This window comes from Dryobates pubescens, chromosome 22 (assembly GCF_014839835.1).
Source record: "Dryobates pubescens isolate bDryPub1 chromosome 22, bDryPub1.pri, whole genome shotgun sequence".
Lineage (NCBI taxonomy): Eukaryota > Metazoa > Chordata > Aves > Piciformes > Picidae > Dryobates > Dryobates pubescens.
The window spans coordinates 15,569,700-15,595,929 of NC_071633.1; the positions used below are offsets into that span (position 1 = coordinate 15,569,700).

Here is a 26,230-nt window from a genome sequence, read left to right on the forward strand (position 1 = left end):
CTACATTGGAATCATTCTTACCTTGTATTACAGAAGGATCAAGGCAATTTAATGGAAGTTTGGGGGGATGGTTTTACTCCCTAAGAACTCATCTCGGTCTTCAGATAATTGTTGTAGAGGCACCTACCCGACTTTAATCTTTTCTCCCTGAAATTCTCTGTACCTCATGTCCCGACTGCTTGCTTTACTACTAGTCTGTTCATCAAGACTTCAAGCATTTCAGGGTCTCAGAGGACTCTTTGCTGCATATAGATGTACACATCAATGGTTAACAAAAACCCAGGAAAACACAGAAGCCCCTTTGCCTTCCAGTTGATGCCATAACCAAACGGGCCACAGTACACAGCTCTTGTATGCTGTCTCCTACCCACAGTTGTGCAAAGGGAGGGAACAACACTCATTTTTTCAATCAAGCACACAGCACTGAAACAGCACTTGTCCCAGGACAGGTATCTTAGTGGCTGAGACAGTCATAATCCCTCCAAAACTGCCTAAGAGGGGTGCGTTACCCACAGGACCTTAGCAGGACTGATCACCTGCCTTAAACGTGAAGCTGCTCATAAGAATAGCTTCATGATTAAGTTTCTATTTTTTTTTTTTCTTAAAGGTCCATTATATTACATCACTGAAGGCCAAAAGGACAGTGATTATGTTCTACTGAAGATCTCCCACAAAGGTCAAAAGAGCTACAGTACTCAGCATGACACAGGCCTTGGCTAACAGCATGCTGCATATACCACTCTCAAACAGAGACAACCTATTAAATTCCTTCTTAAGATAAAGTGACTGCAACTCAGAACAATCTGAAAGGGCTTTGGTCTACAGTCAGCACATAAAATACTTAATATTCCTATTGTCATGCCTCTAAGTAGTTAGTTAAATAAAAATGCCCCATTCCACCCCTATTTATTACTGTGTCATGGGGATGACACCATACAGGAGGACAAAAACAAGTATGCAAGAGTGACATGGTGACCAGAATCTTTACCTGCAGAAAATACCATAATATTTCAAGGAGCTCTTAGAGTGACAGATTTCCAAGGGCAAAGGGAACCTTCCTAAAAGCCATTTCTTATTTTACTATGAAGTCTCCCCAGTTTGTTAAAATCTGTTTTACAACACAGGCAGCAAAACTGGACAGAAGGCATCACCACCTTCTGGCACTGCAAGTGCTGTTTGTATGCAAAAACTGGACAAAATGATTGACTAGCCATAGCTGCCTTAGGTTGATGACTGGACTGGATGATTTTGGAGGTCTTTTCCAACCCAATCAATTCTATTCTATTACACAAATCTTTTACAAGTGATTACTCTGTACTAGCTTATAGGTGTCTTTGACAACACCAGGCTACCAAGAGTCTCTTTAAAAGACACCCCCACTGCACGATAGCTCCTCGTTTGCTATGGCTTTCAGGTATCAGACTTCTGCCAGTTCCTAGAAAATGTCATGCAAAACTAAGTACAATTCCTTACAAAAATCCCAAAGATCAAATTGGCAAAATGTATTTTACTGAAATTATGGAAGATTACCCTGGCAAGATTACTGCAGCTCTTAGCAGGCTTTCTGCTATTTACCTGGAATAATTGTTTGGAGAAGTGACTTGTAGTTTTGAAGTAATCACATTTAATCTCTCTAAATGCCAGCAAAACAAGACTTGCTTTGAGACCTCTGGAACTTCTCTAGTTTTCTAAGAACCTGCATTTAGCTATACTAAACTTCATCCAGCATAGCTGATGTAATAATAGTGAGCAGTCGTTGCTTAACACGCTCCCTAGCTAGCAGTGCAAGACTTGCACCTCGTTATGTCTACAAGTGCTAAGTACATCATCCTAATTCTTTCTGAAGACAGAGAGGAGTATCTATCTCCATCTACTTTTTTCTGCCATGTGATTGATAATTACAATTTTCCTTCATCAGGTTTGAAACCACTGTAAAGATTTTGCCTCTTCCATGTAAGAAATGCTCATCTTTGCCAGAGGCTTTTCATAAGTGTTTCAGTTTTACACTCTATTGCATGCATTCCCTGTCTCTTGATAACTACTTGCTGCAATCAGCTTTGCCACTGTTTCATTTGTTTTAAATATTACACTTAAACTATTGTCTTTGGCATAATGAAGAGTTTTTGCCAAAGCCAAAGAAGGAATCTACAAAGCAGGGGGGGTTGAGGCTTAAAGTTCATCATTCTCCTTTTTTTTCTTGCATGTGTCTTCCTACTCAACTACACACACAGCATGTCAACCTTTGGTAACCTGGCCCTTTTGAGACCATTAAAGGTTTGTGTTACTGGCAAGACAAATGAAATGAGACTTCTCACAAGTAACTGAGCCACCAGCAGCTCAGCCTGGCTCTGGTTGAATGCCTAGCAATAGAAAATTACTGTCATTACACTTTAGAAATTCCAAGTACATTTCCGAAGCAGTTAGGCAAGATCTTCCAAGAGACTGATTGGCCAGCATGACAGTATCTGCACTATGCTACTTCATACCAAGAAGCCCTTAGAAGTCAGATACCATGTTTATTTACCTGCAGTGAACAATCACTGGAGCATTCTTCTCTTCTGCGCTCTGCATGGCCTCTTCCACTTCCAGTACTAGCTGTAACAGAGGAGGGGCTTGATCTGGTGTCTTCTGGTCTGGCCAAGATGTATACCAGTAGTGTTTCAGGTTTCTGACTTCTTCTCCTTTCTGCAATCCAGTGAAAACAAACACCATGAAGTTTAAAACAAGTTCTGGTTGTAACTTGGTATTGAAACCTGTCCTTCCTTTTAAGGATGAGTCTCCTTTTCTGGAGACTTTCAAGACCCATCTGGATGCATTCCTGTGCGACCTGTGGCTAGATTCTGTGGTCCTGCTCTGGCAGAGGGGTTAGACTTAATGATCTTTGGACATCCCTTCCAACCCCTAACATCCTGTGATGACCAAATGACAAGCCACACAAGAGAGAAATCTGCATTTCAAATATCATTTCAGTAAACTGCCTTAAAAAACCCAACAATTCCTCACTTTGCCCTCCCCACCCAAGTATTCTGCTCTTGTAGTGCCAAGAGCTGTGTGCAAAACACTCCAGGCAGTCTGTTCCCTCTTGACAGATTCATTCAGCAAAGCCAGAGTTGTGCTTGTGACATAATTGCTTTCATAATGTATTTGACAGACAGAGAGCCCGGAGCCATATCTCTCTCTTTGATAGCTAGAGAGATAGATGAAGGAGAGAGATGGGAGATTATTTTTCTATCTCCTCTGACAGACAGACTCATATCAGTTTCCTGTCAGTTCTCCTCTTCTCTTAGACATGGTAACAAATTCAGAGACACTACAGAAGGTGGGAATTGTATCTAGCTGCAGTCCAGGGCTTTTTGAGGGACAAAAATCCCAATTCTCCGCCTCAGCATGGCTACGAATAGAACAAATGTGCCATTTACCTTTTCTGAGTGCCAAGTAGCACTGTGTGCTGCTGATTTTCTGTGTTCAAAGTGACATCCTTCTGCCTCGTTTCTAAAGGTGCCAAATAGTAACATGGAGCTCAGGGAAATGGCCTTACCCTTTCAGCCATAACATAAGCCAGCTGGTATTGGCTAAGCACATGTCTTCAGAAGGCCTGGGAACAGAAGTGTTAGCTTCCACAACCTTCCCTTAAACACATGGCTGGCTGAGTTTAAGAGGGGAGGTAAAAAAGAACAAATTTGACTCTTTATAAAGAACTAGGTGCAAAAACCTAGAAATAGTTTCTGTCATCTATACTCTTAAGTGCCTGTGACTGTCAGTCACTGGATGTTAAAAGTGCTCTGTGGTTGTGACACCTTCCATCCTTCTTTTCGATTGAGAAATCTTATGCACAGCTTCATGGTGAACTAGACTGGGGAAGTGATCTGATTCAATCTTTTCTCTTTGTTGTGCTGGATTAATTTCCATATGGATATCTCACTTTCCCCTTTTGGCTTACCACACATGCACAAAAACACCTGTGCAGGCACATGTGGGATGGCACAAGTGTAGGAACATGAGAACTGGACAAAGGGAGACAGGGCTCCATTGAGCTACTGTCCCAGCTTATAGAGGGTTTAAAGTGTAACACAGCCATATGAACCTTAAGGGTACATCTACATCAGCTTAGAAAAGGAGAGTCTTTTTGTAGCACAAAGACTGACCTTAGGTTATTTACTCTAGTGAAAAGATGTTCAGGTTAAAAGAGCAGAACTAGTTGTCATGAACATTACTTGATCAACACTGCTCTGAAACATGAATACACACAGTTGCTTTTGAATGTGTTGACTATGTGTGGGCCACAGAAGTTATGAACACTGGATTCCCAAGTGGGTTGTGAAAAATTATAATAAAAATGTTGTCAATAATACTGAGAGAAATGCAGAAGATAAAAGTCATCTGAAGAAAAACATGAATCACCACATAAAGTCACTCATTTGACAGAAACCAGCCAGAGTGCTAACAGTGAACTCTGGATGTCTTTAGTTCTGCCTATGATGTTAACAGCTTTAAATTTCTGCTTAAGAGCCCTGGCTTTGTGGTTCTGGACACTTCTGCTTTGACTTTAATGAAATATTTTCTACTGGTGCTTCCTTGAGACTGGGAAGACTTGGTAACACCTAGGAGAAGGCAAGCTTTAATTGACGGTTTAAAGTAGCATCGTGTAGGCTGCAGCTAAGGCTGAGATCATCAGTGGCTAGAGGTAAACAAGCCTTGTGTATTATTCTTGCTGCTGCACTGTGTTGTTTGGGATAAGTTGTATTCAAGACCTCTGCAAAATACTTTAAAATATTCTTTTACATCCCACTTGTCAGGGAGTGTGATTTTCTTCCTTGCTGCCTTTGCCAAAAGCATGAGTGACAGACTTTCCACACTCAATCCAGACATGGGATTTCATATGCTGGCATTCTGCCTATTAGCATATGGCTGAAGAGACTTGAAACTGGTTGGATAAAAAGAGAGGTTTTGCAGCTTGGAAAGCCATTGTGTTGTTATACTGAGGTCAGGGGTGGATCTGGTAGATGCATGAAGTCAATGTAAATAGACTGTTCTTATTGAAACATGTGGCTTGAGATTCTATGACCTAGCAATGAAAACAGTTGTAAAATAGGACTCTGGTACTTTAGGCTATGTAGCAGCTAAGCACTTCATAAATTAAACCTCTCTTTAAGCTGTCTAGTCACAGGATGACAGAATGGTCACTGGTATGTGAAACTATATATACAAGAAGTTGGAAAGATACTAATATTTAGAAATATAATCATGGAGAATGCTGTGGTGAAAAGGTTCTTAATGGGCATCAACAGTTCTAGTGGTTTTGACTCCAAGAACAATCCCTTAAAGCCTTGTCAAAGTCTATTCAGCCACCTGAAGAACAAATTAGTATGGTATCTGTTAAAAGGGTCTCAGCCATGGTGAACAGAAGTGGTGCTACCACACCACTGACAAGTAACAGGCAGATCAGTAGTCCCACTGTTGACAGAAACTGCAAACAGGCAAGCAAAATTAAAACACCTCTTGCTCAGCTCTCAGCTCCCCCACATCTTGTTAGCAGCACAAGTCATCGTAGGCATAAAGAGCTGGTGGGTATCCAGCAGTCTGACAGCATCCTAATAATGATCATAAAAAGACAAGAAGCATGATCTAAATATTTCCCAGGGGTCTCCCCATACCACAAAATATGCACAATGCCAGGCAGGTAAAAGTTCTCTGTTATTACTAACACCCCTTAGGGCCATGGCCCGAACAATAAGCAAGCCTTTGAATTCTACAGAACATCATTATAGAGTTTAGCAGGATACTCCACCAGCACTGTGTGTAGCAGGACTTGCAAAGGCTGGTACGAATCTATGGGGTCACTCTAACTGACCAGTGAACAGAGAGGACACAGGCACAGAATGAGTCAATGGTTTCTTCCACCAAGTGAACCTCATCCTACCACAACTGGCTGGCAGCTTTCAGACTGTACTTGTGCAGTCTGAAATTCTGACTGCTTCTTTTACTGTAGTCTTTGTAGGTTAGTGAACTGAGCAAAGCTATGACCACTTTATTAATGAAAAGTGGCTTCTACACAACCCTTCATAAACATTTCAATTAAGGGTTTGGACAGGGAAACTACTGTAAGCACACTGGAATGATTTACCTTTAGGGTGATGAGCCTTAAACGGTAATCGTCTGCTTGTATGACTTGGTTCACTGTGATTTCTATTCCTTCGTAGGTGACCTGTTCCTCTGGCCAATACTCTGTGCATTTCTGTGTGCAATACAAAACAAATCTACTTCAGCTTTCAGATATCAAGGGAGCTTCATTTTTACTGCTCTGAAACTGGCACATGCATAGATGAATACGAATAAACTTTGTTTCTATAATAAGTACCAGTTTTCCCTTTCTAAACAGGGACCCCATTTCAGGTGATTTTTGCTGCATTCCTAACAGCCTGATTGCGTGATTAAAAATGCACAAATCAAGTAATGACTAAGCAGTGCTTAAATACACTGATCCTTATTTGTCTTTATGCAACTGATGTGCATTTTGAAGGTTCATTAGAAAGGCCTGGGGCAATGTGCCGGTGTTTTCAAATGAATCCTTTTCTTAAGCTAAGAATGATTAGCACAGCAGACACTAGTTCCCAACATTTCTGTGGTGTGCACACACTGATATGGAAACACAAAATACCTCTTTTCTATTTTTCATAAAGGGTCAATGCTTTCTGAATACAAGATGATAATTTACATAAGCTTTTGTACAGAAGAGCACGACTTGGGAGGGTTTGGGAATTAGATTATGTACCAAACCCCACTCTAAATGGACACTGAGAATATGGCAAAGCTAAGGAACTGGAAGGAAGCAACAGGTGTGAGAGCTATTAGACTCCTACATTTGATTTTGCCAAAACCCAATCAGAGATGCAGCCAGCCCAACCTGACAATCCAAGAAGCAGAAACCACAGCCCATTTGCAAATTTACACTGTGGTCCTCATCCACTCAAGATGAGTAGGTGAGAATTTTCAAGCACTTCTACCCTGAAAGAAGGACTGAAAGAGACAGTGCTTTTTGTAAGCAGTTTCTCTGTAATCAATATGCAAAGGAGGAGAGACACTTCAGCATAGTGCTTGAACTGCTTCACGGACAAGGAATGACATAAACAAGGTAGGGTTTGCACAGAAAGCACCCTTGTGACAAGGGAAGAAGAAATCTTGTTACTACTGGAGAATGAGCATCTGCTTTTGGACAAACTCAGTTAAAAATGCTTTGCAAGCTTCCTCTTCTATATAGCTGCACATGATCTTGATGGAGGCAAGCTAAGTTATTTTGCTCTCCCTCACCAAAAAAAAAAACTCCACTTCAGGAGGAAAGCTAAACAGGAAAGTACCTTGCAAAGTTACTGAGTCAAAATTTGTGTGTGGGAGAATCAGTGCTGCTCCATCTGCATAGTGCATCAGTGAATAACCCACTGGGAGTGGGGCCCACTGTGTCTCTGGAAAATTATTTATGCAGATTGCGTTGTTCCTTCCTCTGCTCCTGAACTGCAGAATCCATTGTAAAAATTGTCAAGAGCCCTTGCAGCTATCAATAGCACAGACGTTGCTCTGCTTGAAGGAGTGGAGTAAGATTGCCCACTCATTTCTGTGGGCTGTCTGTCAGTTCAGATTAGATGTGACAGAGGGCTGAGATAACAGAGCTTTTAATACTTGCATTAGCAAAGGCAACGCACTGAGGAGGAACACCAAGCCCTGTTACTAGCATCATTGCTGAACAAAGGCTTTGGTTCTGAATCTATGCACTTCTGAGTTCTGTTATTCATATATTAATATATGTGTTATGGAAGAAAAGGAATGAATATAGAAGACATTTACATGACAGGACTTACCCTATATTTATGGCTCAGATTCCTGACACCATTTAATTTTTGACACAAAAGGTAACAGAAGAGACTCAGCCGCTCTGCTATGATACATAGGCTGTGTCAAGCTCCAATTACATAGTGCACCAGCACTGCAGTGCACTGCTTCCCAAGACTGATACAATGGGTGAAATAATTGGTCAGTGTTGATAAGAGGAAATTCAGATATAAAGGTTATTTTACATTCCTGCTATATATGATCTTGTTATGAAAACTACAGTGGAAGAACTTAGCAACCAGATATGTAATTTGGGACCAGCATTTGCTCTGCTCTCAATGTCAACTCTCAATGTCCTTAAATGATTCTGGTACACTATGCCATAACTTTTTAACATTTTATTTGCCATAAACCAGAGACTCTGATCAATGAGCAAGTTATTACTTCAGTGTTGCCTCGCAGAAAGAGGCAGATATTAGTTTAAAAAGTTAGTGCAAACAAAACTTTTAGATCAGCAACATCCTGGATTTTCCATCAGCAGTGCCTTGGCAGTGTGTGCCCAGTCAGCTGCCTGTGATAGCTGTTGCAGCTTAAGAAACACCACTTGGAACGCTTCACTACACCTTGCTGCCAGGGGTAAGGTGGGATGTAGAGCCCAGCACGTGTTCAGACCACTTTCTTGCATCTTACTGCCAATAAAGGCAGGTGTAAACTCAACTACCTGTTTGTGAACTGAAGCCCAGGCACACAGTTCTTGCAACACTGCTATGGGGTAAAGATTCCAGCAGGTTTGTAATGGACAACTGGAGGACAGCAGTATTTTAAACTGCAAACAAAAAATCATGTCAGGTAGATTAACAGAAACACCATGACAGTTTACTTTCTGGAAGCAGGTGGTGAACAGAATATTTCACCATCTTAATTTCAGTATTTCAAAAGCATCTCCTAGATGAATTCAGGAAAAGGTTCTCCATATCCAAGTCAGCTCTAGTTGTTAATTATTGTAACTAGCATCTTTTACCAGCCAGGAACAGCCTCAGTGAAATGTGGATATAGAGAGTGAATTACAATAAATACAAGATCGAGCAACTCTGTCAATTAAAGATATTCAGCCTTTGTAGTTACAGGATGCTATTGGGTTTGATTCCTTAGAGAGAACTCAAAAGAGTGTCTGCAAACAGAGCTGGATTTGGAAAGGTTTCAGGTCACCCAGGAAAAGAAAGATGGCAAAACCAGCTAAGTCAGACAACCAAACAAGACTGAACTGAAGTGAAAGAGAAGCCCTCAAGTTCTCTGAGCCTGAAGAATTTAATGTTGCCTCGATTGTTCAGGCTACTGAAATACTGTTCTCTGGCTTAGCATCTATGCTGAAAATATCTGCTGGAGAAGAAATAAAAACACAGACTATGGGTAACATCTTTACCTCATTCATCTCTTCTATATTGGTAATCATGACAATGATGGGGGAACGCTCCTGCCACACCATCCTCCAGAAATCACTGACGGTATTGACTATCGGTCCCTGAGTAGCAATATAAACCTTTTCCTCTCCTCCGTAGCCCTGCCAACAGAACAAGAAGAAATCAATTTTAACAGGGATGGCCACCACAGCCTTGAAGGCTCAGTCTTTAAAACAGATCGCTACCACTGGTTGGAATGGTGCATCAGTTCCTCTGTCTCTCTCCTGCACATGTGTACACGGAGCAAAGGCACCATATAGACTCACATTGTAACATCAGCAATGAGTCTTCAACAGTCTTGAGGTGATGCTGGCTAGGTCAAGAGCCTTATTCAGGCTTGTGACCCAGTGCCCTGGTCAGACCAGCTGACAAGCAGTTTGCATCAGGAAGTGCAGAAGTGTCTTTTTGCCTGGTCTGAACCTGTACATTTGCACTTCCGGATCTGGTTTTCAGTTCATGTGAGCAGGAGAGAAGATGCCTTTAAAAGCCAGTGGGTGCTGCAATTCTGTTTACATGAACAGTGGCTGATAGAGGCTGGACAGATACATTGGGCTGCTGAGCTCTCACCCTGATGTAGTTAGCATTGATGTAAGAGCTGAGGGGGTCATCCTGATCAGCTGAGGTAAGGCACACTCTGCTGTGAGGATCTAAAAAGTGTAAAGAGATAAGTAATAGCTTATCAGTTGCTCAGAGGACAGAGAGACACAAGATTAATTTTTACAGTGACACATTTATATGTATTCATGACAATCACAACAGATGTGAGTGGCCTTAGAGAGTTCCCATGTTTAAATGTTACCATAAAAAACCAGGAAAGGATGATTTGGGTAATTTGGCTTTTCCTGATAGTTTTACCTATTCTCTGAAGCCTGCTTAGTCTTTCCAGTTGCAGAGTCAGCGTCCCAGAGTGCCTCTGGAAAAGCAGTTTTCTGCTCCAGGAAACTATTTCTTAATTTGTTTAGGTCAATAGACTCATTCTGTCTTGCAAGACATTAGAATATTGTTTGTGAAATGACAGCAAACAGCTTTTCTCCCAAACCGTTGCACGCAGGCACGACAATAACTCTTTTGCTACTTTGGCAAGGAACTGAACTCCAGGATGTGCTATTGATGATTACAGTGGTTAAAGAGAAATTAAAGAACAACTCTGAACTCTGCAGAAGTGTCTTGAACACTTGAGAATCTCTCTACTTAGGGCTATTCATGAAGCATTATTTAATAACATGACAAAGTATGACATTATTCTACCTGAGAAGTTAGTCCAGTTCCCACTGGAGCCAGTGGGAGCTGTTCCACTGTTTTTTATGCCAGCTGACACAGGCCCACGTTCACCCACTTTTCACCAGTACTACACAGTTTGTTACCACTGACAAGAAACATCCCCCTGATAGAAGCCCTAGTGAACAGCAAGTTCACCACAGGTGACTTCTTAATTAAAATAAAATATTAGAAATCCAGCCTGCTTAGAAGCCAGAGCAAAATTTCAGAAATGCAAAACTGGGGTGACACTGGGTACAGCACAAAGGACTAAGCAGACAGTCATTTCTACAGTAGCAAAGGCTCAGCATCAAACCCTATCCTCAGAATGGATTCATGTGACAGTGTAATCACAAGGCACAAAGCAAAAGCTATTGACAAAGCTACTGTATTGTAGCACAGAAGTACTACGGTCAGTGAGTTGCTAATGTACTTCCCTCTTGCTCAGCTTTGACTCACATCTCTAGTGCTGGGGAGATGGTGAGACAAGAGCTTAAGTCTGGTTTTTAATCAGTAACTCTGGTAGCCTGCAACATGGCACACCATTAAGAAGGTGACACTAGTTATGTCAGATGTTTACTCAAATGTCACTGGACTGGGGAGCTAACCCCCTTGCATGAAGTCCCTTTACCTGCGTTTTATGCAGTCATCCCTGCAGTCTGCTTAATTTAGAGCAACAATTACATGTTCTCTTGCACTAAAAATAGCACTAACACTGTTGTCCAGCTGATGGGGGGTCTTCAGGGAGAAATAAACCAGAGCTGATGAATTCTATCAACATGTGCCACAGACTTTTTAGCACTGGATTATTTCAGTATTCTTCAGCTGTGCTAGAATTTGGGTTATTTCTCACTGTGGAGTTTTTTTATTGCCATAGCCACAAACATTAAAAATCATTCAGAATATGCTTTCAAATTCTAATAGTTGGCTGTTGATGCAGTATTTACATTTGTTAAGGTGGTTTGTTAGGGAACAGCTTCAACCTTGTGCTGCTTAAGAGAGGCCTATGAATGCAGTGTTGATGCAAGAACGTGTTGTGTTGCAGAAAGAGTAGCTGAAGCTGAATCACATCTCTTAGAAATATGTAAACAGGAATAACTCCTCTTAAAAAACCCACAACATAACAAGACTTTAACATAGAAGTTTTTACTATGCATTTCAAATTTCAGAGTGGCTTTTGAGCAGAACCAAATCCTACTCTAAAGGAAAACTTCTTCCATGAGGAACAAAGGCCAGATTTAAGATGACAACACAGCTTTTAAAAAGCAGTAGTAGTCTGTTTCACTAACAAACCAAATGATATGCTAACTCCCCCCCCAGCCTCTTTGATGACCATTTTGTATAGATACTATATCTGACACTTTAGAGAAACTTGATGAACTAGACTGGAATGTTCTGTGTAATTTAAAGTGGTATAAAAGTAATAAGGCTAGTTAGAAATTGAAAAAGTCTGTCTAGACATCACCCCTGTGAAAAGGCTTCACTAAAATTGTTACACAACATGCACAGTAAGTTCTTATCACTCTGGAATGCTGTACCAAGAACATAATTGTCTACCTATTCAATAAGTGCCTCCAAACAGCTTAGCACAAAGTTATAGTTTTCCAGGAAATGCCATAGGCTATCCCCAGAAGAGGGCTGTCTGCAAACCAATTCACAGCTATGAAATCATCAAATCAACCTCCTTAGCTTGGTATTTTACCCAAAACACCCTTCTGCCATCAAAAAAAGCTAAATTCTAAGCCATTTTACTACCAAAGGCAAAATTTGAGAATCTGCAAAAACCCAATTCACTGCAAAAGCAATGTGCATGAGATTAATTACACACTAGTATCATGTCTCTTAGTACAATCAACTCTAGGGCTGCAAGTAACTGATCAGTATATTGAGTGACTGCTTACCTTTTAATGGTAGCTGCCCAGATTGCTCCTGGAGAATCAGCTGCTAAGGGAATGTTAGTTACTTTTTAAATTCAGAATCTGGGTTTGATTCTAGTTTGGTAATCAAGCATTTGCTGTTCCCTCTGATAATCAGTTGTCTCAGTTTGCTGTACTGCAATTGTTCAGTAGTTCCTGCCACGACTGCTTTCTGCAGCTAGAACTCGGAGGAATGCTAGACACTCGAAGCAGCAGAGGGTCAAATCCTGAAAAGCCCTGAAATCTCCCTCGTCTTGCCTTCAGTTTCCTCTCCCACTTTGTGCATGGATAGTATACTGGGATACTCAGCTCTAAAGAACAAAGGGGATGTTTAGCTCTCTTTGCTAGCACCAAGCTTTTTGAAATGGGAGACAGCTGGATAACAAAGTGAAGCATCAGCCCTCTTCCCTCCGGACGCCATCGTTTGGTCTGAGCCAGGAACAAAGCTGTACAGAGGTCACTAGTTTTGGAATTCATTCAGAAAAAAAATACCCAGATCACAATGAGCTTGGGACAAGCTTGTTAACCCTTGGAGACATGATAGGGTAGAAACTGTTTATCTGGAACTATTTGCAGTCCAGGTTCCCTGACTGAAATGACAGGTAGAGCTGAGGACATGGCTGACTTTTCTGCACTTATCTTTGCTAACCTGACACTGAACCTTTTGGGCCTTCCAAACAGACCTACTGGTTAGTAGCAATGGCATCTTCCAACAGTGGCTTAGAGAAAAAAAGAGGCATGAATCTAACTGTATCATTTTCAAAGTGACTTTAAGAAAGACAGAGGGGAGACTGCTGACGCTTCTAAAAACCTGTACCAAAATGTTTCTCAAGTCTTACTCCTGGCAACAAACAAAAATTGGGTAGCAAAAAGATTTTGATCTTCTGCATCACCTTAATGCCATCAGGACAATTTTGACTCTTCTCAGTTTACATCTGAGGCATAATTCTCAGAAAAACATGGGTCAGGAAAATAACATTGCTAGAATTTAGTCTTTCTAAAGGAGTTTGACCAAAGAGACCCCTAAGTAACATCTCAATAAGCACCACCAAGTTCTCGTGTAGAATTTTTAGGCAGCACCCAATGTTGCAACTCTAATGACTTAAACCCCTAAGTGCTGCTGTGAATTTGAGGCTCCTCATGCTCTGTACCTCTTCTGAAATTTGGTTTACATTTTGAAATCATGTTGCTGCTTCATATATACAGCCTTGGGAAAATACATTGTGGTGACAGCTCACTTCATGCATTTTGAAAGCCCTTCAGCACGTGAGCCTCGGTGGCTTAAAAAGCAGAGACTTACTTGGGAGAATTGTTTTGTAGCGATTCTTACGTACTAAGCCTGGAATATCATATTCCTTGGGATCAACAAAGTTCATGGGAATTTCCTGTTTAAAAACAAACAAACAAACAAAACCAGAACAAAACAAAACCACAAAACACAGTAGGTAGCGTTATTAGATTCACAAAAGGGATAAAAACCCCAAACCCATTACGTCCTACCTGTGAAGGAGGCAAAGTGATGAAGTCAACTGAGACATATGGTACAGTACTTCTAGCAATTTATCACTGAAATATGATTGATGTTTCCTTTTACTGTCATTGGCTTTCTTTTCTGAAATCCTTTATACCAAAAAGCTCATAGTGACTAATTCATTGAGGAACACACGCAGTGGCATTATGTTGACTCCTCATATTATTAGAGCTGAATTGCAAGTGTAGGCACAGAACTAAGTAAAAGGTGGTACGTAAGATACTCTGCTCCAAAAGCAATGGACCTCAGACACCATCCTTTCTGACTCACACTACTTCTTCCTCTGAGGGTGGAAGGCAATAATTTGCTAGTGACACTCACCAGCAAGAAATGATGACACACTTTCTGGCAGGTTGGTGTACTGACCTAACTCTGCAGAGCTGGGGGAGCATCACACTTTGCTCACCACACTTCGAAGCTCCATGGGTGAGGACAGTGAAGGGGTATTTAGGGATTACTTGCTTGCTACATGGCTGACCCAAAGAACACACAAAGATGGAAGAGCTTCTTATTCTTCACTACTAAATTGCTCTGAGTTAGTGGACAACACCAGGCAGGAACAAACAGGAGCCTCCAACCAACGGGCGTCAGTAGGCCTGTGATGAAATGGGATGTATTAACCAGACTCAGCAGAGAAAGGGCTCATGAGAACTTGGGAGTGGAGCTGGTCATCCCAGATGCTGCACACTGGATTTGAGACACCAATACTGGATATATGGTAAAAGGAGTCAGGGTTGCATAGACAAGCCTCACTCTGGGAAGAAATTGAGATGAGCAGAGGAGCTATGGACTGTGTTGTGTTCTACAGCTTTAGAAGACTATCTGCATTCTGTCCTGTATACAGCACTGAGCACACTGTTGGGCTTAACCAGAGAAAATTCAAGATGAGATCACCTTTGGAGGTCCCTTCCAACCCAAACCATTCTATGATAAAAACATTCTGTTGAAGTGATTTCCTATCCATTTGGGGAACTGTATGGGAACAAAACCTGCATGATTTCCCCAATTGTTACTTGGTATTTAGTCAACCAAAACTCTTGAGTCAAGCTTCATGGTCTGATTCATTGGGAGTTAGTCATTCACTGCTCAAGCAAATTCTTCAAGTCAACAGAACTTCTGCCTGACAAAAAACTCCAAATCTTGTAAGACTTTCAGGACTTAGCCCTGCAGGTGACATCCCCTCTGACTTTTCTTCCAAAATGAAACACAGCTGCTTGCTTCACTATGGGTCTGCACTTTGAAAACCAACTAGGTTAGACAGACTGAAAATAGATGATGCAGAGCTACCTGGTGATAACTGTTTCATAAAAAACCCAGCCTAGATCCTTAATTTGTAATTAGAGAAATGACCCTTTGATTATGCAGCATTTTCATCTATGCTTTTTCATTAAAGACTGAAAATGGCTTGGGATAATTTGGCTGATGAATGATTTTCTGAACACCAGGAAAACTAATTCACAAATCTCTCTGAGAAATGCAGCCTATTTTTACACCCTAATTCTAACATTAGTTTCATTGCTACTTAGAAACCCAGTACTCAGCTTCTTGCTTCATGTGTGTGGAAGTGAAGAATTCTTTATCCCAAAGCAACAGTGGATACAGTAAACTAAGGAAACACTTAAGAACTGTAAAAGCAACTGCCAGAGCAGCTTGCCACTAGCAAAGAGGTTTTGAGCAGAAAAAAATCCCAGTAAGACATACTTTCTATGGCTCCTGCTGAGTGATGTAGCTATCTTGTGCTTTGGTTGACTGGAGAAAATTGAGGTTTGGAAAGTAGTTCCATGCCAAGCATTCAACAGCAAAGAGCATACACTTGGACTAATTTCATCCCTAGGGCAACTCCAGACATTTCATGAAGTTATGCCTATGGCAAGCTTGGCTTTTCTTCTGTACTCCAGAGTGAAAGACTTTGCTTTTTTAGTTAAAAAGTAGCACGCCTAAGGAAAGAACCTTGTGAAAACAAAGCTCTTTGCTGCCAGAACCACCTCTTCTGCTTTTAAGTGGCATCACTGGAAACTTTCAGACATGATTTGGGAACCACATTAAATGCTTCACTGATAGAGGTAGACTTTGCATGCACTAAGGATGTAAAATAAAATGTATGAAATAATACCAAGGTTCATAGAAGGGAAACAGCACCCCATGTTTCTGATGTTCCTAGAAAGAGAGGTCAGATACTCACAAAGAACTCAGCCTGGAGTATGAAAGGATCCAGTGCTTTCTTGTGCAGTTCCTCTTCAGTGAGAATGTTTGATGCTGTCTGGAGGTATTCTCGGGCTGACTGTTCCCGTGGTGACATGACATAGCCAAAACCTTGCTCAGAACAGCCTGGGGTACACATATCAAGTGTGAGGGAAACATTTGAGCCTCTCCTGCAAAACAGAGCAATTGAGGTTTGCTTGCAACAGAAGAGACTGTTGGCAACAGACACAATCCCAGCGACAGAAGTTTTAAAGCATTTCTGAGCCTCAGTCAGTCTCACATATCACAAATAGATCTGATGGGTTTTTGTCTAAGTATTTTTAACAAAATAATAAACTCACACAAGATGTGAGTACACAACTAGGTGAATTGTTCTATGAATCCATCAAGTAAACAATTTTAAATGACTGTTGGCTGGCAAAATCTAGCTAGAAGGTGTTAGCAGGAGCTGGTGAAATCCACATAAACGTGCAGGCCTGACCAGCTCATAGAGAAGAAGAGAAGTTAGAGAAGCTCATAGAAGTTGTTACTTGGATCACAGCCCTTTTCTGGATTCAGGAGTTTTTCCCAGAAGAATGTGCAGCCAGCCTCCTGCTATGATTCACAGTCATGGGGAAATGATTTTGGATGAAACATGGCCAGTAGTGGTAGACAACGAATCTCTAGTGACACCTTTCCTACTCTCCTGTGTGCGGTGACACAGCTACCACATTCCTGCCCAGAAACAGTTGGATTTGATAGCAAATGCTCTTGGTTCTACTAAGGTAGAAGAGGTTACATAGATAAAGATAGTAATAGTTCATCAGATGAGGAAATGAGATTGCTTATTCTTCAGAGTAAGATTCAGTGCCATTCGAATTTAGCTAGTGACTACTAATCACATGGGTGGCTAAAGAGCGAGAAGGAAGTAAAATGAAGCAGCAAAATGGATGCAAAAGAGGGTAGAGAACTCAACACTACATCAAACTACAGAAGAGTGACCAGTGCTTGATGTAAATTAAATGTCAGAGCACAGCTCAAATCTGAAATAATATTTGGCTTCTCGAGCACACACATACATTGCAAATAAGTTCATTTTACATCTTCAGTGTACATGTTCTACTGAGTGTGAGAACTTGAAGCAACTGCATTTCTTTTCCCAGCCCTACATCTTTGACAGTTCTTTTTAGTTGTAACTCATTAGTTGAACCAATTGTTGATACTCCCTAATTCTCTTGAAACAGGGAGCATTTTCCCTGTAGGCTAGTGGTCACTTGATAAGAAAAGTCAGCATTTCAAAACCAAGAGAGACAGCATGAACCCAGGGATAGTGAAAAGCACAAACAACTGATGCGTTTCAAGACCAATCTTGCCCATGATGAAAAGCAACAGCAAAACTCACTGACAGCAGCAGGTTCAGGGACAAGCCCCAGAGGTTACTGTAATCTCACATTTAAAGTAGAACATAACAATAAAAGGTAGGATATTTTAGGACAAATGCTGTAACCAAGAATAAAGGGAGGAAAAACATTGCACAGAGTGCAAATCAAAAGCCTCTTCTGTAACATTTCCTTTTATTGTGTCGTGTGGAGGTTTGGCAATTTGGCATCACACTTTCTAAGTTCTGCCCTTTGATTCAGGTTTTAGACACAAGAATTACCAAGGGCTAGCATTCCAATTGAGCTTGAAAACATAGAAGTAAAAAGAGGTGGTAATTTGCTATGGTGAGCCCTTTGGTAACCTCATTCTTATTTACCACCTTTGCAGACCTCTTCATAGGATCTTTGTTCTATTTAGCTAAGACAAAACAAAGAACATAAACCAGGAAAAGGTCTTCCTTTTATCTTAAACCACTGTTTCCCAGCTGTGAATCTGAGAAGCTGTTGTCCTGATGGTTAAAGCAGTGAACACAGCTCATCCAAAGTTTCATTACTGGGTTAATTTCAAAGGAATGAATTCAGTTTAGGACTAACCCATTTCTGAGAGAAATACTGCAGATTAACACTTGTCCTATGGTTTGCTTTTGGAGAAAGGACTAATCCTGCAGCATGAGTGACAGGGGAAAAAAGGTTATGATTCACCTATTTTTGGAGGTAAAAGCTTTCACTACCCTATAGTGGATTACATACAATGAAATTGCCTTCTTGAGAATGGGGAGGGACTAATCAAAAACAAATGGGTATTTCAAAAGAAAGAAATTATGCTTTTGAGTGACACTTGTTGACAACTATCTAGAAACCGCAGGGTTTTGGCTAACATTACGAGCGGACCAAAACCGAGACAGGAAATAAAGCAGGTGCTTGGCTTTAAACCACATTTTAAAGTGATATTCATGAAGGCAAAAAAATCTTCTTGCTAGGCACAGAACTCCTCAGTCCCCCAAACCTGGGACCAGACTTTCCCCCGTTAGGCACATCTGCCCTACCTTTCTTGCAAGCCCACAGATTTAACCGTCAGAGTCGCCGGGTCTGTCTCCGCCGCCTTAATGTCCATTACGCAGTCAAAAACCGGAGTCTCCGGCACGGGATCCAAATCTAGGAAGTCATCCTCAGTTTTATCCTCTGTCCACTCTGAGTATGTGAACGAGGGCTGTCGGCTCACAGACTGGCGCCTGTCCTCTTGCAGTGGAAAGGGGGGGTCTGGAGGGGCTCTGAGAAGATGCCAAAACTGGAGGAAACAAACATTTTAAACAAGCTTTCTGCTGCTTGCAGCTCTTGCACACAGCCTAGAGGATGGGTCTCCAGGGCAGCATCCCAGCCCACTACAACGTGTTAGAATTAGAGAGTACTGAAGGGGACAGGAACGTTCCATGCTGGAGCAGCTTTGTGGTGCACATTACAAGGATTCACATCTACCCATTCAAACCTGCTTTCAGCCACAGAGGTTTCCACAGAGCTGGCAAGGCTTAACGCAGGGAAACACTGGAAAAGGAATGTGCTTGTGACCATCATATGCAAGCCAATGTGATATCACTGTCCTTTTGTTCAGTTTCTTACCCTTCCCTAGGCTTGCTTACAAAACAAAACCAATCTACTGCATTATTCCACAATCACAACTCTCCTCACTTACAAAGGGTTTCCAACTAAAATTTAGATATACATAGGTTGAGAAAGGAAAATACATTTTCCTGAACTGCACACCTTTGGTAATCTAGCACTCTACCCTGAATTCATGGATAAATCAATCATCTTTAAAAGGAGGCCTTGATTTGATGTAATTGCTTTTGAGGCTCAGAATGCCTATACAATTTTTTGGCAAAGACTGCTTTATAAACTAATTATCTGATTTAAACATGGTATAGACATGAAATAATAAACCTTGACGTTCTAGGACATAAATGTAATACTAAAGTTCATAATATCAATTAACAAAGTTTGAACTAGCATGAATCGAAAATACTACAGCATCAAATTGGTTTGCATGGATGCTGCGGCAGACTAGATGACTGGGAGGTTTTATCAGTGGACTTCTTCATCCTCCACATGGGCCTCAGTTCCAAATTTCAAGACCATTCCTGAATTCCAGGATTTGGAACCCTAGGCCAACTTCATCCATATTGCACTGAACTAGGAGCAGTACCACTAAGGCTAAATGTTATACAGACTACACTGCACTGTCAGGAGCCCTTTTGAGACTAAGGCCAACAGGTCTTATTTTCCCCATGTAAATCCTCTTCTGTCCTTTTCTTAAGTGGCCTCCAAAGAGCAATTTAGTTTGGAAAACAGGCTATTAAAAAAGGTCAAATTTCTCTTCCTAAAGCAAATTAGCTTGTACAGGACTTTAAACAACAATTTTCTTGTGCCTGTGTATCTTCATGTACTCTCATTTCCCTGAGCCTAAAGAATGAAAAGAAATGAAGCATGTTTTAATTTCTGTTCATAGTCAGCTTTAGCAAATGTTATTCTCACAAAGCAGCAGTGTTCATGTGACAGTTGCTTCAAACAATTTTCCTCCCCAGTTTATCAAACTACACAGCAATTACAAAAGCAAACACAGGAACCTGATTATGAGACTTCAGTTTCACACAAACTTAAGGCCAAGTCTGAACTAAGCCTGTCCTGCATGCTTGGCCTACTGGATGACAAGCAAGAAGCTTGAAGGTCTGATTCTATTTTCATTGCCCAAGATGACTTCTGGAGCTTGGCATTCCCACAGTACATGCCATGGTTCTTTCACACACTGCAAGAGTGCAATAGCTGAGCTGCTCACAGAGTACTGCTCAGTAATTCTGTCCTGCTGGAGAGTGCTGCTGTTACTGAAATCAACACTTGTGCTGAGGGCCAAGTGTAAGGTCTGAGTACCAATTACATCTTACAATTGTAGAGCTGGTATGGTGACATGGGACCCCTTTTACTAGTGATTAACACGAAGTCCAAAGGAACAAAAAATTCACCCCAGAAATAAAGCAGTTTTTCTTTAGGTTGAAAGCTGTGTGTGGTAAATAAGGAGCTGCCCAAGACACTGGAAGAAATTAAGTTATACTTCAAAGTGGTGGGGTTAAACTAAATCATGGAAAAATTAGTCAGCTCTGAAAACCTGTTCAGGAGGTCTAGACAGCTCAGTGTTGGCTCTTGGCAGCTTCCTGGGTCTTAACACACCATTATATCAGACAGAGAATAGACAGCATCGCTAATGCAAACCTCAAGCACTCTATCCAGCCTTTTATCTTCACTGGCATTGCTAAGTTCCCAATCAACTCTGGTACCTGGGTATTCTCAGAAAAGCGCTTCAGACTTTAGCTGAGGTCTGCTCTATGTGTATTACAGTCACAGATATCCCAATACAAGAATAAGCTGGAATGGGTCAGCAACAAAATGTTTCCAGCTACCAAGAAACAGGGTGGAGATGCAGAAAACTCACACTCCTGATATTCCAGTTTCCAGCTCTACATGTTTTGCTACAAAATGAGCTGGAATTCAAAGTTCAGCACAATTCCCAAATGTCTCATTTCCATTCTTTACTACGTGCACTTACAAAATCACCAGATGCTGATTTTGTTGAAGACAAAATTTATTTGGATAAGAAACAGCCACATAAAAAAAAAAAACCAGCAGAAAATTGCACAAAGCCAGCTAACTTCCTTGCCTGCATCAGTGATCCCAGTAATGGAGGCACCAGTGCCAAATGCTTTGCCGTGTGAGTAGATGTTCAGAGTACATTCGCCTGACTCAAACCAGAAGATGTTGCCATTGTGCTGCCTTTGAGTGAACTTAACCATGGTATAGAACACCACACACCTCCTCCACACTCTTATCAGGGAGTTGAGGCCATCAAAGGAGTTATGCCCCTCTGCTTGGCACTGATGCAGCTGCCCTTTGAATATCCTGTGCAGTTCTAGGCCCTTCAGTTTAAAACAGATGTGGACAAACTGGAGTGGGCCAAGTAGAGTACTATGAAGGATGTCAGGGGTCTGGGGCACTTTGGAAAAGGTGAAGGGAATTGGGCATGTTCAGTCTGGAGAAGAAGAGGCTGGGGTGATCTAACAGCAGCCCACAACTACTTGAAGGACAGCTAGCTCACAGAGATGATGCAGCCAGACTCTTCTTAGTCATGGCTTGGACATTCAGCTTTGGAAATTCAGATGAGACATTAGGACAAAAATCATCCCCCAGGAGTGTCATGATGTCATGGCACAGGTACCAGAGAGATAATAATAATACCAGAGATATAATCTCCTTCCCTGGGGATTATTAAAACCTCTGTAGAAAAAGGCACAGCTGACCTTTCTGAGTGCTGGCAGGATGTTAGACCAGTATTCTCTGAAGGTCCCTTCCCACCAAGACTCTTGAGGTTCTCTGATATATCTCATTATACTGTGCAACACCCAAACAGTAGATACATAGTACAGCTTCAGCTTCTTGAGCTACCTGAATGCACACTGCTGCAAGGACAGGAGAGGATGTTCTACCTGCATATTCAGTAACTCCATCCCTACTCTTAACAGGAATACAGTGGTATACAGGGCCAGTTTCAATCAATAACTCTCTAAAATGAAAGAGGTCTCCATCTACCACACAATTTGGTGCAATGCACTCCTGCTCCCAAACAGCTGACAGCTAGCTACATTAATTGTAATCATGTCACTGATCTTTTGCTGCAGCTGGGGTCTTGGCCTACATCTACAAGGGCATTACATTCATATGTACACTGGTGCTCTGCAATAGCTCTGCCACTTAAATCAATGGATGTTCTGCAGGCAATTCACAAAGCAGCAGTATTAAATGGTACTGTTACCAGACCACATCCCCTCTATTTCAGTGAAAATAGTTTCCATCTGCAGATCTGAAAATTAGAACCCATCAGTGTGCTCCCCAACTCATCAAGAAAATTGAGTAAGGATAAATGTAGTCATGGTCCTTTACCTCATGCAACCAGATATAGAACTAGCCCCAAATATGTTACTTTACAATCAAATTAGGCATAACAATCAAGAACTTTGGATAAATTAAATATCTTAATGAAACTCATTGAAAAAGGGGATGAATATAGTTTGCACACTGTTGTAACTTACCAGAGATCCTACAAATAACAGTCCTAGAGAGGCTAAAGACAGCAGGATGTACGATACCACAATGCTCCCAATCCTAGTCAGCTCCTGTCAAACAACAGAATTGACAACTAAATAAAGCATTCAGAGGCACAGCATAGCCTCTTGGCAAAATGTGGGTGCATTCTTGGATTGCCCATGCAGCTTTAGTCAGGCCACACTCTTGTCTGTGGAAAAGCTGCCACCACCAGCAGGAAAAAACACTAGATTTTGGAGAAGACCAAAATGTAAACTCTCTCTAAGCTCTAGCATCTCAGAAGGTCCAAACCCCAGATTTCACTGTTAAGGTAAATGGGAAATCTGATCCTAGCATCACTCATTGCCAAAACTGAGATCTGGATCCATGATTCATTTTTGCAGCCTGGACCAATGTTTCATTGTCAATATCATTTTATACTGTGGCAAAGGGCTTTTAGTACTGTTTAGTACTGTTCCCATGTTTGAGGGTTTTCTACACACTGAAATACCATTGGGTTTATTCACAGCACTGGCACTGAAACTCACTCTGATGTCTTAGCCACGCTTAAGTACTTTAGAGTTTAGCCTATTTTCAGCAGTAGGTGCAAAATTCAATTTTAATGGGATTCAGTGGGCAAAGAATTTTACTGTTTCTGATCCACAATAAAGGAGAAACCTGGAGTTAAGAGTTATTTTAATGTCAGCAGACTTCTTTGCCTTTACTGGTTTCAAATCTCAATATGCACAGCAAATAATGCTATAATAAACAACCCTCAAATATATGCATGAGCATCTGCACAGTCATACTTGGGGTATTCTTGTGGTGCATTCTAGGAATCACTTTCCTCCACACTGAACACTTACTTTGAGTTGAAATTCTGTAAATTGGGGATTTTCTGTAAGGAGTAACTTCTTAATGAGTGACCCACTGCAAGTAGGACACTAGCAACACTTTACAACAGCTCTGACTGTGCATAGCAAATCTTTACAACTGAGAAAGGGCCAAAAAAAGAGTGCTTCTTTCAAACCAAGAAAAGAGGTGACATGCAGCTTGTGAACACTGTTAAGAGAACATAGAAAACAGTCTCCACTGTATTGCAGCCACAAAAAGCACCGAGTTACATTTCCCATTTGTACTGCATAGCCTCTACTACAAATATTAAGTACAGTGAATTGAGCCATTCTGATTGCAAATACATTTCACCTGATTTTTTCCAAGGCAGTTGCTCACCATTTAATTAAGGTTCTGTCCACACCAGAGAAATCTGCACTGGGTATAATTACCCCAGCAATTTATCAAATGAATCATACTGGTATATGTGTCATTATGTCATGGTGAGAAGCTAAGCAATTTTACTGGGGTAGCTTTGTGGGTATAATTGAATCTGTACACCTGAAATTCTTCTACAGCACACAGATATGCTCTAAACACTCAACCAAAACCAGAATTTTGTGACTGAGTATCTTGTGATTTGCACCCTTTCTGTGAGTTGATCCATTCTTCCAGAATTTAAGCTTCTATCCATGCTTATAAATCAAGTTCCAGCTTTCTCTTTACTGTGGGCTAAACCTTAGAGGGCTGATTTTTATTTCTGTTGCTTTATTCCATGTGCAATCATTTGCACATCATAAAAAAAAATTTGCTATGCTGATCTAACATCACAGTCAAAAATCCAGCCATGTATCTTGCAGACAAAATCTGGATCTGTTTTCAGAAAATTCTTGTCACCATTTCAGGACACACAAACAATGCAGCAGTAATATAATGCACGCTATATGAAGTACATGCATATTATATTTCTCCTGATTAGAAGTATTAGAAGCACCACCCAAGGCTACTGACACCAGCTAGGTAACCAGAGAGGAGTTCAGGGACTTACCTCCTCTTGATCTGACAAAATCTTTTTAAATGGGGTAAGCAAGTAAGACAGCAGGTCAAAGGCATTCTGAGATGCTGGGATGGTCCCATAAGTGCTGTACCACAGCATCATGCAGAGAAGCTGTGCAATCAATCAGAAAATACATAATGAGCATCTCATTATACAAACATTCATTTTCATTTCAAGACTGCATAATTAACTAATTTTGTTCTCATTGATTTCATGTTGATCATCATTTTTTGCTTTAAGAAGTCAGGTATTTTCTAGGCTGTAGCTCAACAGGAATGAAAAAGCTGAAGGCTAAAAGGTCAACTACCATTAACTAGTGAAGCAAACTTAAGCTGATCCACACTAGCAAAAGGACTGCCCACAGTGGCCTGGACATCAAAAGAGCAACAGCTTCCAGCATTATTACTTTTAGATGGAAACTGGCCATTTAAAGACTCTTAAGGCCTATCTCATTCTATGCAAAGCTTTAACAAATAGCTGTGTTCATGTAGGCATCCCTATACGCAGATACACACAGAGACACGTTGAGACTTTTCACCCGAATCACTTGAAGCACGTGCACACACCACAGCTAACACAAAACCACAAAAGCACTGATGTGGTATTTAACACCCTGGTGGCAAGGTACAGCCTCATCCCTGACCATGAAGGGCATGCCACAACTTTAAAGGATACACCACCCAATCCACTTTTTAACAAGATGGTTATTTACCCCCATACATATCGGCCACAGCAAATGGATTTGTTGGGAGATGGGTCATTTGGCAAAGGGCGCATTTCCAGAGGGGCAGGGAACAGGACAGGACTCTGGGACATCCAGAGGCAGGGGCTGTTTGCAAAGCAGTGCTGGGAGAGGTGTGCGGAGTGAGAGGACTGCAGCCATGCCCATCGCTGTATCTGCAGCAGATGAGGAGGAAACTCCCAAACCAAGCTCCCAAGAGGGGTCTCAGCATTTCAACAGTGTGATGGTGAGCTGCCTTACCAGTATCTGTGAGAGGACAAACAGATACATGTTGTCTCCAGGCACGAATCCATTCCACCGAGCCGCCCAACCAAGCAGCGCTGTTTTCTGGGAGGTTTTCAGGGACTGCTCCTTCCTGTTCAGCTGTCCTTGCTGCCCTTCAGTTTCATCCATTGACTCCATAGCAGCCGGACTGGAAAGACCTTCACGTGAAAATGACATGTGCAGGGAATGAATGGCACGCAACCTCTGCGGAGGCTGCAAGGGCGATTGTTTGCCTGGAGACGGTGGTTACCTCTCAGCTCTGCATGGGTAAGAGCAGCTCAGGATTGCGAGCGTCACACTCTGTTAGTGCAGCTGCATTCACCTGCCTTTGTCAGAAAAGGGAGCGTGGGTGGAGAAATTATTTTCCTTTTCTTTCCGGAGGCGCAGATTCTGGGCTTTGTTGTTATTAAATTCTCATTTACATCACTGCACCTTTTTGGTTTGACTTCTGAAAAGGAACCATCTATGCTGCTTCCGCACTTCCTGGCAGAGAACCCCTTTTGCCCCTCTCTGCCTCAGTTTCTCTAGTTCCCCTTACGTGTCTGCTTTGTCTAATTTGATGACCAATTTCCAAGCTAGAGACTGTTTCAGGTTAGGTGTTAGAACAGTGCTCAGGGTCTCTGGGTTTTGGCTGAGTGTCCTAAGGCACCAATAACACAGA

General features: G+C 41.5%; 1 protein-coding gene across 6 annotated transcripts in view; it reads right to left on the minus strand.

Annotated features, from left to right (window-relative positions):
• Positions 1-26,230, minus strand: part of PTPN5 (protein tyrosine phosphatase non-receptor type 5) — a 72,529-nt gene that overhangs the window by 6,814 nt on the left and 39,485 nt on the right. For 5 of the 6 annotated variants that reach the window (XM_054171650.1, XM_054171651.1, XM_054171649.1 and 2 more), the window contains 10 exons: positions 25,546-25,727; positions 24,555-24,674; positions 22,681-22,764; positions 18,595-18,836; positions 16,171-16,360; positions 13,758-13,842; positions 9,852-9,931; positions 9,248-9,385; positions 6,125-6,235; positions 2,525-2,685 (listed from right to left, as the gene is read on the minus strand). In XM_054171650.1, coding sequence (XP_054027625.1) covers positions 2,525-2,685; positions 6,125-6,235; positions 9,248-9,385; positions 9,852-9,931; positions 13,758-13,842; positions 16,171-16,360; positions 18,595-18,836; positions 22,681-22,764; positions 24,555-24,674; positions 25,546-25,727 — 1,393 coding nt within the window. The remainder of the gene's footprint in view (positions 1-2,524; positions 2,686-6,124; positions 6,236-9,247; positions 9,386-9,851; positions 9,932-13,757; positions 13,843-16,170; positions 16,361-18,594; positions 18,837-22,680; positions 22,765-24,554; positions 24,675-25,545; positions 25,728-26,230) is intronic. The other variant, XM_009899969.2, reaches the window with a different exon arrangement.